The 17184-nt window shown below is 34.5% G+C and overlaps 1 protein-coding gene across 3 annotated transcripts in view; it reads left to right on the forward strand.

Moving 5' to 3' along the window:
- The window catches only part of LOC110441221, a 37564-nt gene extending 21582 nt beyond the window's left edge, over positions 1 to 15982 (forward strand). For 2 of the 3 annotated variants that reach the window (XM_021484327.1, XM_021484326.1), the window contains 10 exons: positions 1108 to 1167; positions 2125 to 2211; positions 2369 to 2425; positions 4999 to 5085; positions 5243 to 5299; positions 7756 to 7842; positions 8140 to 8409; positions 11298 to 11389; positions 12135 to 12466; positions 12832 to 15982. In XM_021484327.1, coding sequence (XP_021340002.1) covers positions 1108 to 1167; positions 2125 to 2211; positions 2369 to 2425; positions 4999 to 5085; positions 5243 to 5299; positions 7756 to 7842; positions 8140 to 8409; positions 11298 to 11389; positions 12135 to 12466; positions 12832 to 13735 — 2033 coding nt within the window. In that variant the 3' untranslated portion in view covers positions 13736 to 15982. The remainder of the gene's footprint in view (positions 1 to 1107; positions 1168 to 2124; positions 2212 to 2368; positions 2426 to 4998; positions 5086 to 5242; positions 5300 to 7755; positions 7843 to 8139; positions 8410 to 11297; positions 11390 to 12134; positions 12467 to 12831) is intronic. The other variant, XM_021484328.1, reaches the window with a different exon arrangement.
- Positions 15983 to 17184: the final 1202 nt, after the last annotated feature.

Consider the following 17184-nt stretch of genomic DNA (forward strand, 5'->3'; position numbering starts at 1 on the left):
TAAGGGAGATAAGGTTTTGCAGAAATACAGGTAAACCGCGGCAGTGATCTTTGGCCTCAATCAGCTAGCTCGGCTACATGCTTTTTGACAAGTAGCTAAAGTTATCAAAGCATCTAGCTTTTCCGTTCTTTACTTGTGTCAATGTATTTGTTCTGTGTTGCGATAGACTCATGTACAATTAACATAATATTTTAGAGAGAATACCTTAATTCTGACGGCAAAAATAGTCATATTGAAGTGGTCAATGGTAAAAATTCAGACCTATTTGCAGTGGTATTTTTTGTGATATATAGTAAAACGTGAGTGACCCAAACATTGTGACAGGAACTGTACTGAATTTAGGTTTGAACACTAAGGTAAGTAGGTCAGGGGAAACCATTCGCTTCGGAGAAGAGCGCGGAAAGCACAATCCAGCAAGCAGATCTTCGTTAGAAAGTTAATCAGAATAATTATTATTAATTTGATACATACAAGATACATCCATTGTTGTATTTTGTACGGACATCTGACAAGTTTAGAAATTATCGAAATGAATGCCTTCTCTGGCTATTCGATGGCTAACCACAAAATGGCATCACTTCTTTAGGAATGAATGTTATCAGACAATATCAGACCCCGCAAGAGGTCGCTGCCAAAACAAATTGCATATGAATGAAAAGTAATGAATGACGTGCCATATAAGGAGATATCAGATTCCATATAAGGGCATAGAGTCCAAATAAGGAAATAGATGAGACTTCTTTCGTTTATGCAATTCAACGTTAAGAAACCTTCGTAGTACTAGCGACCCCCTAGACGCCTGCGTTACCTCACGTATATGTCAATAAAATAGAATTATACAAACCAAAAATGAAAACATGTATAAAGAAGAAACAATAATAAAAAAATGTAAAAAAAAAAATGGTTTGTAGTCTTTCTTTTTAAAATGGGCATGCAGCTCTTATCAATTCTGTTTGGAAAGTGGTATTTTCGTAAAGTTTATATAAATGACTATGCCATATCAACACAGACCCATTTTCTATATGTGACTTAATTGCATTAAAACGTGTTTGTATGTACGGTACTATAACTACACATTTGCTTACTTGTATTGGCAATACGTTTCAGGCTATCAAACAACAGCAAGTGGCACAGAAAGAAACAGGCTTTCACCTCAGTATTTAATAAGTAAGTACTTACGAAAGTATATAGATTAATACAAGAGCCATAACCCGCCTAATATTTTTCCTTTCCTCTTAATAACTAATTTAGGTTTAAACTGCGTTTCATACTATTATTTTAGGATTTTTTATACATATTCTGGTTGGACTGTAAACATAGTTTAGTTGCATATTTCCGTTTACAGTATATATCAGATTAAAGTTGACATGAAGAGATCAGTAGTTGGTAAATAACTTCATCAAGAAAATTAAACACATAATCACTGTCAGTCGTAGCTTAGATACAACGAAGAGACAGAAAGACTTCTCGTTCCAAAACAACTCTGTTTTTTCTACGGTTCGATTCGCTTTAAGCAAATTGTATCTTTAGTATTACTTAGTTGCTCAATTAAAAATGTCTATCTTTTAAATTTATACCGATTGCCTCAATTTAAAAATGTTTCTCACTCCTGACTTTTGTTCCATATTTACATTTTATTAAGAGTTTTAAAATATGGAGGTCGTGACTATTTGATAGCTATTCTTAGTTCATCAGTCCATGCTTACAAATCAAATGTATGTGTTAGTAATTGGTCAACACAAATGTTGACTACCTGCTTGTATTCCATATGAACAAAGTTTTTAAACTTTTATTGTAAACTTACACGCGGTAGAAACGTGTACATCTTAAGATACATTTGTATTACTACATTGTGATACTCACCTTTTCATAACGAATTAATGATAATTTAAATTGTAAAAATAATTATGGCGAGGCAGATGTGTTGCCAAGACATAGAAACCAGCATACACCAGCATGTAACACTCTAGATAGAACACACAATTCATACAAGATTACAAAAGAAGAATAAACTACAAAAAAGAGCATAGGGATAAAAATGAAAACAAAATGAAAGAGGACAAATATAAACCATTTCATCAGTTCGTATTATAAATCAGGTGTTAATATTATGATATATTTAAGGTAAAGAAAGACTTACAAGAGGCAGATTGTTGAAAGACAGTGGAGACTCATCAAACAATTGGCGTTACGTTCTACGTTCAAATAAAGGTAAGACCAATTGACAAGTTTTTGTAAGGTTATACGACCCGACTATCTAACATTTATTGAATTATCACAGTTGTGCTTTGATTTTAGGCATGCAATCATTGAAGTGGATTTCAGGTGATTTCCTGATAATCGTTCATTCAAACGTTTTCTTTTACAGAAAATTTGAAGGGTAGCGGTAATGGTAAAATGAAGAAAAGAAAGCTCCCAGACCATGGTGAGTCTATTTCAGGAATGATATCCCAATAATGCCACTGTATGTACACTTAACGGCTGATTGATTCAGAGATACTTATATATATTAAAACCGATCATTCCAACATTGTTATATTTGATTAGTGCGTAAGGATACGTCCATAAACAATATGTGTCTCTATGTTTATGCGTGTCTGTTTCGAAACCTAAGATTTTGTATATTATCGGCCAGATAATCTTTTCAGATAATCTTGCTAAGCTCAGACAAAAAAAAAGCATATACATATACATAATATATTGATTTCAACGTAAAGGTGACAGTGCGTCAGAGACATAAACTATGTATTGGCTTTATACGAGCTTGGGGTTTCGCATCATATCATTCTTGAGTTTCATATATACTGCACACTGTTTATGTTGGAACAAATAACATGTTATTCACAGATTCAGAGTACGTAACTTGCCACGCAATATTTACAAAAGCACTCAGTTTACACGTCGGATACTCGATGATGCCGTCGGCATAGTACCGTAATATGAGTGCCAATCGGCCATCGAAGGGATGCGTGCTTAAGAATTTCAAGCGCCCGACAATTCAATAAACTTTTGCCCAAAATAGTTTATGTTTTAAACATAGCATTACCTGACCATATCCAAATTTCCCACAGGAGTCCGATGTTCTGTCAAAAATGAATAGTAACAGTACATTGTAGTGCAAAAAAAATTCCTACACTATAATACAAAGTTATCTTCACAAGATAAAGCAGTGTACAGAAATGGTGCGTTTTAAAATTAAAAAAAATGTGAAACGTTAACAATTTCGTAACGAACCTCTCTTTCAATCCCTGTCTTGAAAACACCGCATCATGTTTCAATAATACTGATAACATATCTTGTGATGTACATGTTTGATAGAGAAAACATCGCATTCCATCTTTTGCCGGTCAGAATCTATAAACAATGCATAGATATTATCAAATTTTATTTGTATCACTTGTTCCCAATAACGGCGGGAAGCCCTATGTNCCCGCAAGGGGTCGCTGCCAAAACAAATTGCATATGAATGAAAAGTAATGAATGACGTGCCATATAAGTAGATATCAGATTCCATATTAGGCCATAGAGTCCAAATAAGGAAATAGATGACGCTTCTTTCGTTTATGCAATTCAACGTAATGAAACCTTCGTAGTACTAGCGACCCCCTAGACGCCTGCGTTACCTCACGTATGTGTCAATAAAATAGAATTAAATAAACAAACGTTAATACATGTATATAGAAGAAACAATAAAAAAAATGTAAATAAAAAAAAGGTTGATAGTCTTTCTTTTAGAAATGGGCATGCAGCTGTTATCAATTCTGTTTGGAAAGTGGTATTTTCGTAAAATTTATATAAATAACTATTCCATATCAACAAAGACCGTTTTCCTATATGTGACTTAATTGCATTCAAACGTGTTTGTATGTACGGTACTATAACAACGCATTTGCTTACTTGTATTGGCAATACGTTTCAGGCTATCAAACAACAGCAAGTGGTACAAAATGGAACAGCCTTTTATCTCAGTATTTCATAAGTAAAAAAATACGAAAGTACTTGACGAAAGTGGAAAATCGGTTCATAAGATTCATGTTCAATGTACATAAAGATTAAAATATAGATTAATACAAGAGCCATAACCCGCCTATTATTTTCCCTTTTCTCTTAATAAATAATTCAGGTTTAAACTGCGTTTCATACTATTATTTTAGTTGTTTTTTTACACATATTCTGGTTGGACTGTAAACATAGTTTAGTTGCATATTTCCGTTTACAGTATATATCAGATTTAAGTTGGCATGAAGAGATCAGTAGTTGGGAAATAACTTAATCAAGAAAATTAAACCATAATCACTGTTAATCGTGGCTTAGATACAATGAAGAGACAGAAAGCCTTCACGTTCCAAAACAACTCTGTTTTTTCTACGGTTCGATTCGCTTTAAGCAAATTGTATCTGTAGTATTACTAAGTTGCTCAATTAAAAATGTCTATCTTTTAAGTTTATACCGATTGCTTCAATTTACAAATGTTTCTCACTCTTGACTTTTGTTCCATATTTACAATTTATTAAGAGTTTTAAAATATGGAGGTCGAGATTATTTGATAGCTATTCTTAGTTCATCAGTCCATGCTTACAAATCAAATGTATGTGTTAGTAATTGGTCAACACAAATGTTGACTAGATGCTTATATTCCATATAAACAAAGTTGTTAAACTCTTATTGTAAACTTACACGCGGTAGAAACGTGAACAGTTTAAGATACATTTGTATTACTACATTGTGATACTCACCTTTTCATAACGTATTTATGATAATTTAAATTGTAAAAATTAATTATGGCGAGGCAGATGTGTTCCCAAGACATAGAAACCAGCATACACCAGCATGTAACACTCTAGATAGAACACACAGTTCACACAATATTACAAAAGAAAAATAAACTACAAAAAAAAGCATACGGATAAAAATGAAAACAAAATGAAAGAGGACAAATATAAACCATTTCATCAGTTCGTATTAGAAACCAGGTATTAGGATTATGATATATTTAAGGTAAAGAAAGACGTACAAGAGGCAGATTGTTGAAAGACAGTGGAGACTCATCAACCAAATGGCGTTCCGTTCTACGTTCAAATAAAGGTAAGACTAATTGACAAGTTCTTGTAAGGTTATACGACCCGACTATCTAACATTTATTGAATTATTACAGTTGTGCTTTGATTTTAGGTTTGCAATCATTGAAGTGGATTTCAGGTGATTTCCTGATAATCGTTCATTCAAACGTTTTCTTTTACAGAACATTTGAAGGGTAGCGGTAATTGTAAAATGAAGAAAAGAAAGCTCCCAGACCATGGTGAGTCTATTTCAGGAAAGATATCCCAATAATGCCACTTTTTGTACACTTAACGGCTGATTGATTCAAAGATACTTATATATATTAGAACCGATCATTCCAACATTGTTATATTTGATTATTGCGTAAGGATACGTCCATACAAAATATGTGTCTCTATGTTTATGCGTGTCTGTTTCGAAACCTAAAAATTCTACATCATCGGCCAGATAATCTTTTCAGATAAGCTTGCTACGCTCGGACAGAAAAAAAAATGATATACATTTACATAATATATTGATTTCAACATTAAGGTGGCAGTGCGTCAGAGACATAAACTATGTATTTGCTTTATACGAGCTTGGGGTTTCGCATCATATCATTCTTGAGTTTCATATAAACTGCACACTGTTTATGTTTATGGAACAAATAGCATGTTATTCACTGGTTCAGAGTACGTAACTTGCCACGCAATATTTACAAAAGCACTCAGTTTACACGTCGAGATACTCGATGATGCCGTCGGAATAGTACCGTAATATGAGTGCCAATCGGCCATCGAAGGGATGCGTGCTTAGGGATTCCAAGCGCCCGACAATTCAATAAACTTTTGCCCAAAATAGTTTATGTTTTAAACATAGCATTACCTGACCATATCCAAATTTCCCACAGGAGTCCGATATTCTGTCAAAAATGAATAGTAACAGTACATTGTAGTTCAAATAACTCCTACAATATAGCAAAGTTATCTTCACAAGATAAAACAGTGTACAGAAATAGTGCGTTTTAAAATTTTAAACTAGAATTATGTCAGTCTGACATTTAAGCCGCTCACCACTTTAAATTGAATTGCTTTAGTAAGACGTTGAGCATCAATATCTTCTATAATACCTCAGATATGTGTTCCGTATTCTGCTAACTGAGAATCAGGTCATGTGATGATGTTGCCTTTGGGATTTCCAAAATCAATCACCTCTTACATGATGCGTTAAAAACATTTCTCCCTCTCCTCATTTTTCACCCTCTTTCAGTGTGACGCATTGTTGTAATTTTCATTAACTAGCATCCTCCAATGATGTGACATGAGCATTTATGTGCAGAATGCCAATCGGTGAATGGATAATAAAGAATAGGTGCATTTTGTGATTGTGAAATGAAGAATTAACAAAATGGGGGGAAAATACATGGAGAAAAGAGACATTGTATTCCTTTTATTTTTATTTATTATTTATTCATATGAATAATAATTATTAATATATGTAGTAACTTTCTTTACTGTCATTGAATGTACAAAATCTCAAAAATGTTCTTGGAATATATTTGAATTATATTTCTCAATGCGACTTTATATATTAATTACTAACGTAAGAGTTATTTCCCTTACACCGGGATGGATAATATTTAGACACAGCGCGAATTCTTGTCAAACAACAGCGGCAGTTGTGTCATGTTCTTAAATTGTTACACTTTCATAAATAAATACACCAGAAATAGCATGCTGTGTTACAGAAATGTTTGATAAGCATACACAGTTTACATATCGTCTCGTCTCAGAGCCATTAAGCATTACCGTTAACAACCTAAGCACGATATGTCATATTACGTTCCCGTTTGAAACATCAAAATAGAGGTTATACTTCATCACTAATACGGTTTATAAATACATATATTTACTTCTTCCTTCTACAGACAGCGTCGATGCTTGACAGTCTTCACATGTGCTTTCTCGAATCATATGTGTTTCACACGCGTAACACTCCTCAGACCTCAATCCGAGTTGCTAAAACGCTCAAACGTAGTGCACGAATTTCACCACCACAACACTCGTAGAATGCACCGGAGATAAACATTTTGTTTTCAGCAATTATTAAAAGTATAGATTATTACTTGGAGAAGAGTATCAGAAGACTTTATGTAACGTAACACACAGGTGAGTGTCAGAGATTCTACTTTCTATTTACGATAACGAAAATATATAGCAGAAGCATGCAAGACTGAATTATGCGCACGCATCCGTAACGGAAGTGGGTCCGTCATTTCGTTCTCTGGACAGAATTAATAAGCCGCTCGGCTCTCGCCAAGAGCGGCTTAAAAATGTGTAACGTTAACAATTTCGTAACGAACCTCTATTTCAATCCCTTTGTTGAAAACACCGCATCATGTTTCAATAATACTGATAACATATGAGAAGCGCACAACGGGGCGAACGATTGTTAAATCGCACAGTTGTGCGCACCATGTGCGGACGATGTGCGGACGGTGTGTCAACGATGTATGCAAGGTGTGCGCACGGTATTTTTGGTGAGTTGTGCGTTAGCACTCTAGATAGAACACAAAGTTCATACAAATTGACAAAAGAAAATTAAACTGAAAAAGGGCAGACAGATAAAAATGATAACAAAATGAAAGAGGAAAAATACAAACCATTTCATCAATTCCTATTAGAAATCAGTTGTTACGATTATGATAAATTTAAGGTAATGAAAGACGTACAAGAGGCAGATTGTTGAAAGACATTGGAAAATCATCAAACAAGAGGCGTTACGATCTACGTTCAAATAAAGGTTAGACTATTTGACTAGTTCATCAGAGGTTATACGACCCAACTATCTTATTTTCATTTTTCTGTTACTTTAAAAGTCAAAATAAATTCGCATTTATTGAATTATCACAGTTGTGCTTTGATGTTAGTCATGCAATCATTGAATCAAAGATAACAACCTCACAAATTGGCGATATTGAATCGCTTGTAACTTTACATATAAAGCTGAAAGGAGTATGCTACATGTATATATACAAATTGTCGTCAGAAACTTATTCAGTTTTTTGTTTGTTTTATATCAATATATGTATATTCACAGATCACAGATTGCGAGTTTATCAGTTGAAATGCGGCCGAGATTGTTTTCCTTTATTAGACTACCACTGTAGTCTGGCCAACGATATTGCTACTAAATATGAAAAGGTGAAACACTTCCTCTCTGGAACAGAACGAGCTGTGGTATTGCCAAATATCTTGCAGACACAAGATTTGCTGTTTACTGTAGTGACAAACGGTGAAATCAAGGAAGATCTTCCCCTCATCCTTAGAAAACAAAATCTTGACAATATCAAATACGCAGATATCACAGGTACGTCATTTCGTTATTTTCATTCCGTTAATGAGCAGGTAAATATATCTCCATTTCTTAATTTTTACCAAATATCAATTGACTCATATATAATATCTAATTATTTAATATTTGTTTTGACGGTATCGTCTACATAAGTTCCTTTGACTAAGGAATTGTTAACCAAATAGAGTTACAAGTGAACAGGAAGGCGTATATAGCTTACCTTGATTTGCACGAAATCATGGTTAAACGTTATTGGAGATTTGAAAGCATCTTTTAAATATTGAAGATGGAACAGGATTCCATTCAGTTGTAATAATTGTCACTCGGTAGTGAACAATGGAGAATTATTTGACCTAGATTGTGGAACATACCATTATAACTTTTAAAAATGCATATCAGATCGTTAAAGTACATTTAAACAATAGCAGAAAGCTATTGCAGCGTTCATAGTGATTTTTGTGATCTATGGTACATTTTCAAAAAGTTGTTTTACAACACAAAGGGATGACCCTTCAAGGTTTTATGTTTGAACCTGACTAAAATAAAAGAAATACATGATAACTAATTCGAGGAAACCTCTAAGTATTTGACACTAGATAACTGTTGTCCAAATGTCATTACCTTAAAGCGTTCTACCCAAAATAACCTATGGTAAACTTGCCCGATGAATTTAATCCTTATCAGAACACAATAGATGAATATGCGCATGACCGGTTTTCATAAAATCCTAAAGTATTGCAGCTTTAGACCTCAGGTCATCTTGAATGCCATTCGGATTTTTTCACATTTTTTACTTCTTCGACCTAGAAAGTGAGCCAATGATATTTTTTATAATTAAAAACACTTATAACTAACTATATGCCACTATTGGTTAGATATCAACGTGACTGGCATTAAAACATTTATATCAGTCTCACTTTTTCAGTTTTCTCGGGGTCTAATATTATCATTCTTTCTACCAAAAGGGGACACTCTCTTCGTTTATGCAACACTGCGTTTCCTTGGTCCAATGATGCTTCACACAACCGAAGGTTTAGTTGGTTAAATCCCCCTTTTGGTACTGCAGGGTATGCATTTTACGATTTGCCACTATTCCCGATATTTGACCGTGTATTTTGCTGCTGGATGACCAAACCCTTCGAGTACCAACCGTTGTGTCAGCTGAAGACATGAGATGGAATAGATGTATGTTTCTACGTTCGGGTCCTGTTTATATACCTGTAGGAGTCCATATACTTCTTTTTACAACGATTGGCCTAGGATTGTTCATGAATGTTTATTGGAAATTCAGATTTAAGGGTTTAAGTAAATTTCTCCATTTTTCTTATTTCCCAACTCAGGGTTGTTAACGAACACCGTTTAAACAATGATGACCCCACATGACCAGAAAATGCTAGAGACGATATAAGATGATTTTTTTTTATCGGAACATATATTGAAGGTTTTTAACACCTAATAATCATAAATCGTCTCCTGTACGCATCTACAAAATGCACGCGTCTTGTTTTTAAAATGAAAAAAATCCATTTATTTTAACATCAGTTATCACATATCTTTGCATAGCTTGATGCTTACAGCAAATAGTAATAATGCAAGCTTCATCAGCCAACAAACGGTACCGTACTGCACATCAGGGGGTCATGTGACCCTTCGACAAACGTTATCCTTTGTATTCTTTTACTAATTAATTAAATGGTAACTGTTTTGACCTGCTGGTATAAGCAACCTTAAAATCACAGCGATAGTAATTGTTTTTTCTGTGTCGTCTGAAAGTGAAACAGAATTAATATCAACGAAAGTATCCAGTTAAATAGAGGCTGCGCTTTTACACAATGTATTACAAGGAATACTCATTATTGTTGAAAGATGCGCCACCACCGTACACATTATCATGAGGTTGTTCAAAACGGATTCCTTATACATATTTATTATGTTTATTGATTTACTGGTAGGGATAAGCCAATATAGGGAATATTGCCAATGCAACACCAAAAAAGAAGCTATTCAATGCCCACACGGTTAGCACAGAAATATAGACAGTAAAACGATGATAAATGTATGTATCAAAACGTAATTATTTAACTTCCACAGAGGTAGAATTTATCGCAACGTAAATGTTCTGGCTGGTTACACATGAAATTCGGAGAGACTTCAGTAATATACCTTGCGATCGATAAGGCAATAGCTTTAATAGACATCCGTTATTACAATGATAAGCTCACTTGATCAAATGATCTTTTCTGCTAAATAAGATTGAAATATTCAGACGACAAAATTATGATTTGTTTTTTAATATGCCTATTGATCTCGAAGTTATGCTTTTGAAAGCCTCCTTGAAATGAAAGATAAAAGATTCCTACCATACCACTGGTAATTGATTTAATTGTGAAAAATCAGTTTATAAGACGACCATTCTGCATCTGCTTTTCAATGAAGTGTGTTGCTCAGTTTTGTGTTTGAGTGATCAACAAAGAGGTGTTTCCTCAGTTCCTTAAATCGTTTGTGTTTTATGTTATGTAGTTTACATGTGAAGTATTGCCTATCCAGTAAAGAATGGGAATGATAGGGATATGTGGCGAACTGTTGAATATTGTTTATGAAACGGACTGGTGTTATGTTAGACTGTATTATATGTAAATATTGAGTCAAGTGAGCTAAGGTCATTTTATAATTAGCAATACGAATATTATTGTCACGATGTGCATGTAAGTTATGATCTTGTAAACTTTAGTAACTTTACCACTTAACCGTTGCAATATATAGGTGTTCAGGAGATGTTTTATACGGAAAAAGTAGATGGCCGACGAACAACAGCATACGGGCAGTCGACGGACACTGTACAGGAAAATTATAACTGCAATCTGGTTAAGCAATCAATTAATTTGCTTTTTTATCAATTTCAGAGAAATCCTATGTGTCGCACAAAATACAGGAGGCCAAGGGCAGTTCTTGTTGCTTAGTGATTGAACACTCGGGCGTCAATTTAGATATCCAGGTAAATATCGTTACATATGTTTATCAAAAGGAGAGATCCATAGGGCTATATTGGTAACATATTGCTTTTTGGTTGAAATGCGTCCACTAAGGATAATGGTAGTCATCTAAAATGTATCTAGTTGAATACGATATCATGAATCAATAAGCCTATAACATAAAAACTCGCACATAATTTACATGTAGTTCAAATGGCGTCTGTGGAATTTGTATAAGTACAAGACAAAAACAAAACCACAGTGAGGCATTATTCAGATTAGGTCTGATTATCATTGGCCAGATTGAATTGAGAGTATGAACATGTTTCCACTCCAAAAATGGCATATATAGCAGACAGAACACATACATAATAATATGTATTGACGATCTATATGCAGATATCAGCAGTAAAAATAGAGCGTAAGACTTTCGAGTGGCCCAATGAAATGAAAGAAATATGTTTGCGGCAGACGACTCGCGCATTGACATAAGCTCAAATAGATATCAGGACAAGATGTGCTAACAAAAATAAAAACTATATTGATTTCAAATGTCAAAGATAATTTGCCGTAGACTTATTATTCCGATTGTGAATTTGTAATTTCCTAACAAGGCTCTTTTAAATGCATATTCCTTGTATATGTATATTTCATGTGATTGTTTTACAATTACGTGTATTAATAATTGTTAGTTTTATATTTTGATTGTACTTGCTGTATGTACAGCTAAATGTGTCAATATCATTGCTTGGCTTTTTATCGTTACAGGCAGCAGATATTCTTCGCGTATCGTCACAAACACCAAACAAAGCTCCGTGTAAAAAAGATGACAGAGAGATGGTGTCTGACATGACTGAACAAGATATACGAAGAACTCTTACTCACTTTCTTTGTAAACCATTGTTTTCGTATGCAGATCAAATTGCACTGAGATTGAATAAACCGTCAAACGCAACTTCTGCCTCGCCAGATCTTGACGGATTATTTGAACAGGCTACACAGGCTGCACATGCTTTGCTCAACAGGAAGTACACGTCAAGATCATCAAGATCACCTGAAACTGGCAGAATTCCCGACAAAGTTGCTGTTGAACTAAATAAGTAAGTCATATGCTATTAAGATAACTTTCAAATTGGCGTTAATGTTGACTACATGTATATTTCGTTTTGTATCATTCATTCATTATCTACATAAATAGAAGCAAACCAATTAGCTATAAACACCTAAAAGAAAGTTTTTGTCATGATTAAACATGATTTCGTGTGACTTTTGAACGTTTTCAGTTTAAGAAATATTTCATACAACCATATTTTGTACAAATAATGAGAAAAAAAGTCATTATTGTAATATCAAACTTTCTGTTTTAGAGCGTGATGTTACACAATTTTAAATAAATCATCGCGATTGGCACATTTACTGCATCAGACATTATTTGGTGATGATTATTATAATTTACCAAATATAGGTTGGCTGCAGATGGAGTTTTGGCCTTTGGTTTCTTCTCAACTGGTATGATGGTATTCGTTGACGGGAACATTACGGAACAACGACGTCGACGGCATGTGGAAGAAAAGGTTAAATTGGCCTGTGATTCAATAGACAAATCACCGAGAGTAGAATTTACCTCCAGATCATTTCTCAGGCCAACTTCAATAAAACAGGGGGGCACACTGAAAAATAGAACAACAGGAATGTCTGGGACGCTTGGAATGGTTACACGTGCGCAAGATAGACGAGGGCAAGTTGATGAGCAGGATACCGTGGTGGCATTGACGAGCGGACATTACTTCGAAGAAGGTAATATTGCTGTTGGTTATATAGATAAACAAAACCAAAAAGAAACAGATTTAGGAAGATGCGTCGCTAGCCTACCGAAACACGATTTCGCTGCAATCAAGATTTCAAAATCAGATGGAATTTCTTTTAATTTCCATGACCAACATGATAGACTTTGCAACTGCGTCCCCGTGAAACAAGAGATGAGAATACACAATATTGTGTACAAAAGAGGTGCTAACACTGGACTAACGAAAGGTTACATCAGGAGCCCAGACTTCCAAATCAACGGTTCAGGAGATGATACGCCTCTATGCAATCCAGCAAAAGGATACCTTATTCAAGGATGTGAAAACAGATCATTCGCAGGTGAGGGCGACAGTGGATCCGTTGTATTCTTTCCCGATTTGGAAGATGAGGAGACAGTTCAAATAGTTTCTATACAATCTTCTGTGTTTAAAGAAGAATTAGCTGCAACCTTGAAAATCCCATCAAATGTCAGCTATACCGTCAGAGCTGACCGATGTTTCGAGACTTTGCATGCTGAAAAAGGAATCGAAATAAATTTGCCGACAAAGCAAGACATGGGCTGATCTCAATATCCATTGAAACAGGCCTGGAGATATATTTAGTCGAATCATGCTTGCATGTGAAATTACTTCTTTTGCTTTAAAATATGGTAAACAAAACAATTCACTTTGAAGCTTACTACCATTTTCGCCTATTTGTAAGAGGGGATTAGTTCTTTATCCTTTTCTAACTGCATTATGTAACCCCTACCAACTGTTGTTGATGTGAGGGTAACACGTAGACTTTATGATGCACTGGGAAATATAACATATGAAAGAGCGTCCACGAATATATAACGCAGTAAAGGCGACTAACGGTCGACATATGCCACATTATCAGTAAAGTCAACACCACTCGGCCAAACACTCCTTAAGTTTACATTGTTACAAAATGAATCGTGATTCGGTTATTTAAAAGGAAAGATACATATAGTTTTTTTCTGTTAAATGCCTCTTTTCTACCATAAGTAAGTTAATCATAATTTGGACATACATCAGTTTCATTTATATATATATAAGGTCGTAAGGCCTTATTTTTTTTATAGTGTTTTAGTCGGTCGTTAGATCTTATTTTTTTGGTAGTTATTTAGTCGATCGTTTGATATATTTTTTTTCTATAGTGTTTTAGTCAGTCGTTAGATATATTTTTTTCTTAACTTAACATCAATCATGTAATAACAGTACCACAATGCCTCAGTATGAAACAAGACAGCTATAGTCATAAGAGTAATCATCTAATAAGTTTATCTATCTTTTTTTAGAGGTGAAGTGAAATAAAAATCTTGAAATACCGGCATATTGTGTTTTCGTTTTTTCAGTCTTTTTTAATATTTTTCAGTTACTTTTTCTATTTCTCTGAAATTCAATGTATTAAAAGTGTACTAGTACTATTCTCTTTCTCTTTGCATTGACACCTTAAAGGTTTCCATCTATGATTGAAAATTCAATAGTGCACATTTAGGATTTTTATTTTTCAGTGAATGAAATGGTGAGCATTTTGTACAAAGTCCACAGTAATCCTCGCTGAATAAGTTAGTGAGCAATTAAAAAACTGTAAGTCAAAGGCTGAACACAGCATAGTACTGCAAGGCAATCTATAGTCCCCCACAAGTATTGATTTCTATAATCACCAAGCTATACATGTACACCTATCTCAGGGCATGGGTCTCAATGTCATACTTTTTGTACTCAACACCGCCAGCCAAGACAAAGTTGCTTACCAAATCTGGTCACTCAAGGTGAATTAGTATAGATGTTATACCCCAGACAAACTATTTCAAAGGTTGATATCAAAGGTCAAAGCATATAGGTCACAATAACCCAAAATGAACTTGCATACAAGATCTAGTTATTCCTGATAAAAAATAGATATAAAAGATATGCCCTAAACATTTCTTTCTCAAATGCTGATGTCTAAGGTCAAATAAAGGTCAAAGTAGCCCACTTTTGTACTTTATACTTTGCCATCCCAAGATTTACTTCATACCAAATATGGATGCATGTTCTAGTGAAATAGTATAGAAGATATATGCCCCAACACATGTTCTCAAACACTTCGGACTAATTAAGGTCAAATAATAGGGTATAATGACCTACTTATTTTACGTGAAACTGTAGCTGCACATGCCAGGATGTACTTGCATACCATATTTAGCCGTTCCAGGTCATATGAACTTGACAAAGGTTTGAATAAGGGAGATAACTCCTATAAAAATTTGTAATTGAAATCAGAGTGTGTTGATCACATCGCTGAAGTTTCAAGAAATTTGGCAAAAAATTGTAAGGGTTGTGTGAACAGAAATGTGTCTTCAGACAGACAGACAAACAGGCAACCTAATTCTAGTATAATCAACACAACTCCTCTCAAACTTTGTTGAAGGGGGTATACTAACATTTCTAAAATTAAGTACTTCAATGCATAAAATATGTTTGACATAATATTCTGGACAGAAGTAATATGAATGGGGCATAACTCGAATTTGACTTGCAAAAGGGCACAAAATCGCAAAAGTGGGAAGCAATATGCCAACAGTAACACCGAGAGAAATAACATCATTGCTTTATAAGATATGCTTGACAAATTATTTTGGTACTCCCATTACATGAGAGGCCGCTGGTCGGCCTTTTTTCAATCGGATAGGATTTTGCCGACTGCGACCTCTCATTTCAGAAGCACTATTTCTTTGCAGTTTCCACCCGAAATCCGGGCGGAACAAAATTGGCTTGAAAAACTCACTTAAGTGGTTAACAGTTCATGACAACGATGTCTACTCAAGGTTTATATAATACAGATCTCATATGTATGTCACGGACACAAATATATAGTATATTACGGAATAGAACACTCAAAATACATGTCCATGTCGTTGTAGCACATCTCTGACCTACATTTAAAACATGGCTTCTGGATTAATACAAAATAGCAAGGGGGATTTCAAACGGAATGAAATGATACTGAGTTTGTTTGTATTCTGCTTGTGAAACATTACATGTAATCCATTTTTGTATTAAAATCATGGCAAATACTGTCTGCTTCGCTTGGAATGAGGAAAAACTCATTATTTATGTCTTTGACACGAAATTTCTCATATAATCATGGATTTATGGAAAAGAATACTTATTGGACCCTTTTGACCATTTAAATGTATGTAAACACGATATACTCTTTCTTAATCAGAACTTTGAAAATGTGATAGTCAGCATCGGGAAAATCAGCTATGGGCAGTTAGAGGTTACGCGGCGCCTGTCAAAAGTTTTTTGCTGTGTAAAACCTCTAACATTGTTGGAGTAAATATTTTGTATGAGAAATTACACAAAGGGGGCATAACTCTTGAGAAATTTCCTTCAAATATCATGACGAGTGAAAGGGCACAACATCATATCATAGCAAAGCAGTATGCAAATTTTTAGAGGAATCACTTTTAAAGATACGCTTGACAACAGAAGGTTAGACAGGATGATACATTCCCCCCCATTGTGAGGGATATAATTAAGAAATATCTAAAATATTTCACATCAATAATCACAGGACAAACTTCTGGCCATTTTTATTTATTTCATAGTTGAACGTCTACTTTCACTCTTCATCCTGAAAAACATGATAAGTCGTGGAAATCTGGATGTTTCTAAGAACTGATTGAGCGACATATATCCCACACCTTGATGCCAAATAATCATAGTCTACCTGTGTCAGAACTTCATTTCTTAGTTAATCTAATTTCGTTTGTTGAATTAAAGTCTACCAGCATCATATCAGAATATTACTCCCTACAACCACTTGAAGAACACAACAGCTTGATTATCTTTCTTATTCCACTAATTCTTCCTGCATATAATAGAACTGGACAACTAACATCCATATGTAGAATCAGTCTACCTGTATATCAGAACTTGACAGCTAACATACACATGTAGAATCAGTCTACCTCTATATCAGAACTTGACAGTTATCATCCACATGTAGAATCAGTCTA

The sequence above is a fragment of the Mizuhopecten yessoensis genome, unplaced genomic scaffold (assembly GCF_002113885.1).
Source record: "Mizuhopecten yessoensis strain PY_sf001 unplaced genomic scaffold, ASM211388v2 scaffold715735, whole genome shotgun sequence".
In the NCBI taxonomy this organism is placed as follows: Eukaryota; Metazoa; Mollusca; class Bivalvia; order Pectinida; family Pectinidae; genus Mizuhopecten; species Mizuhopecten yessoensis.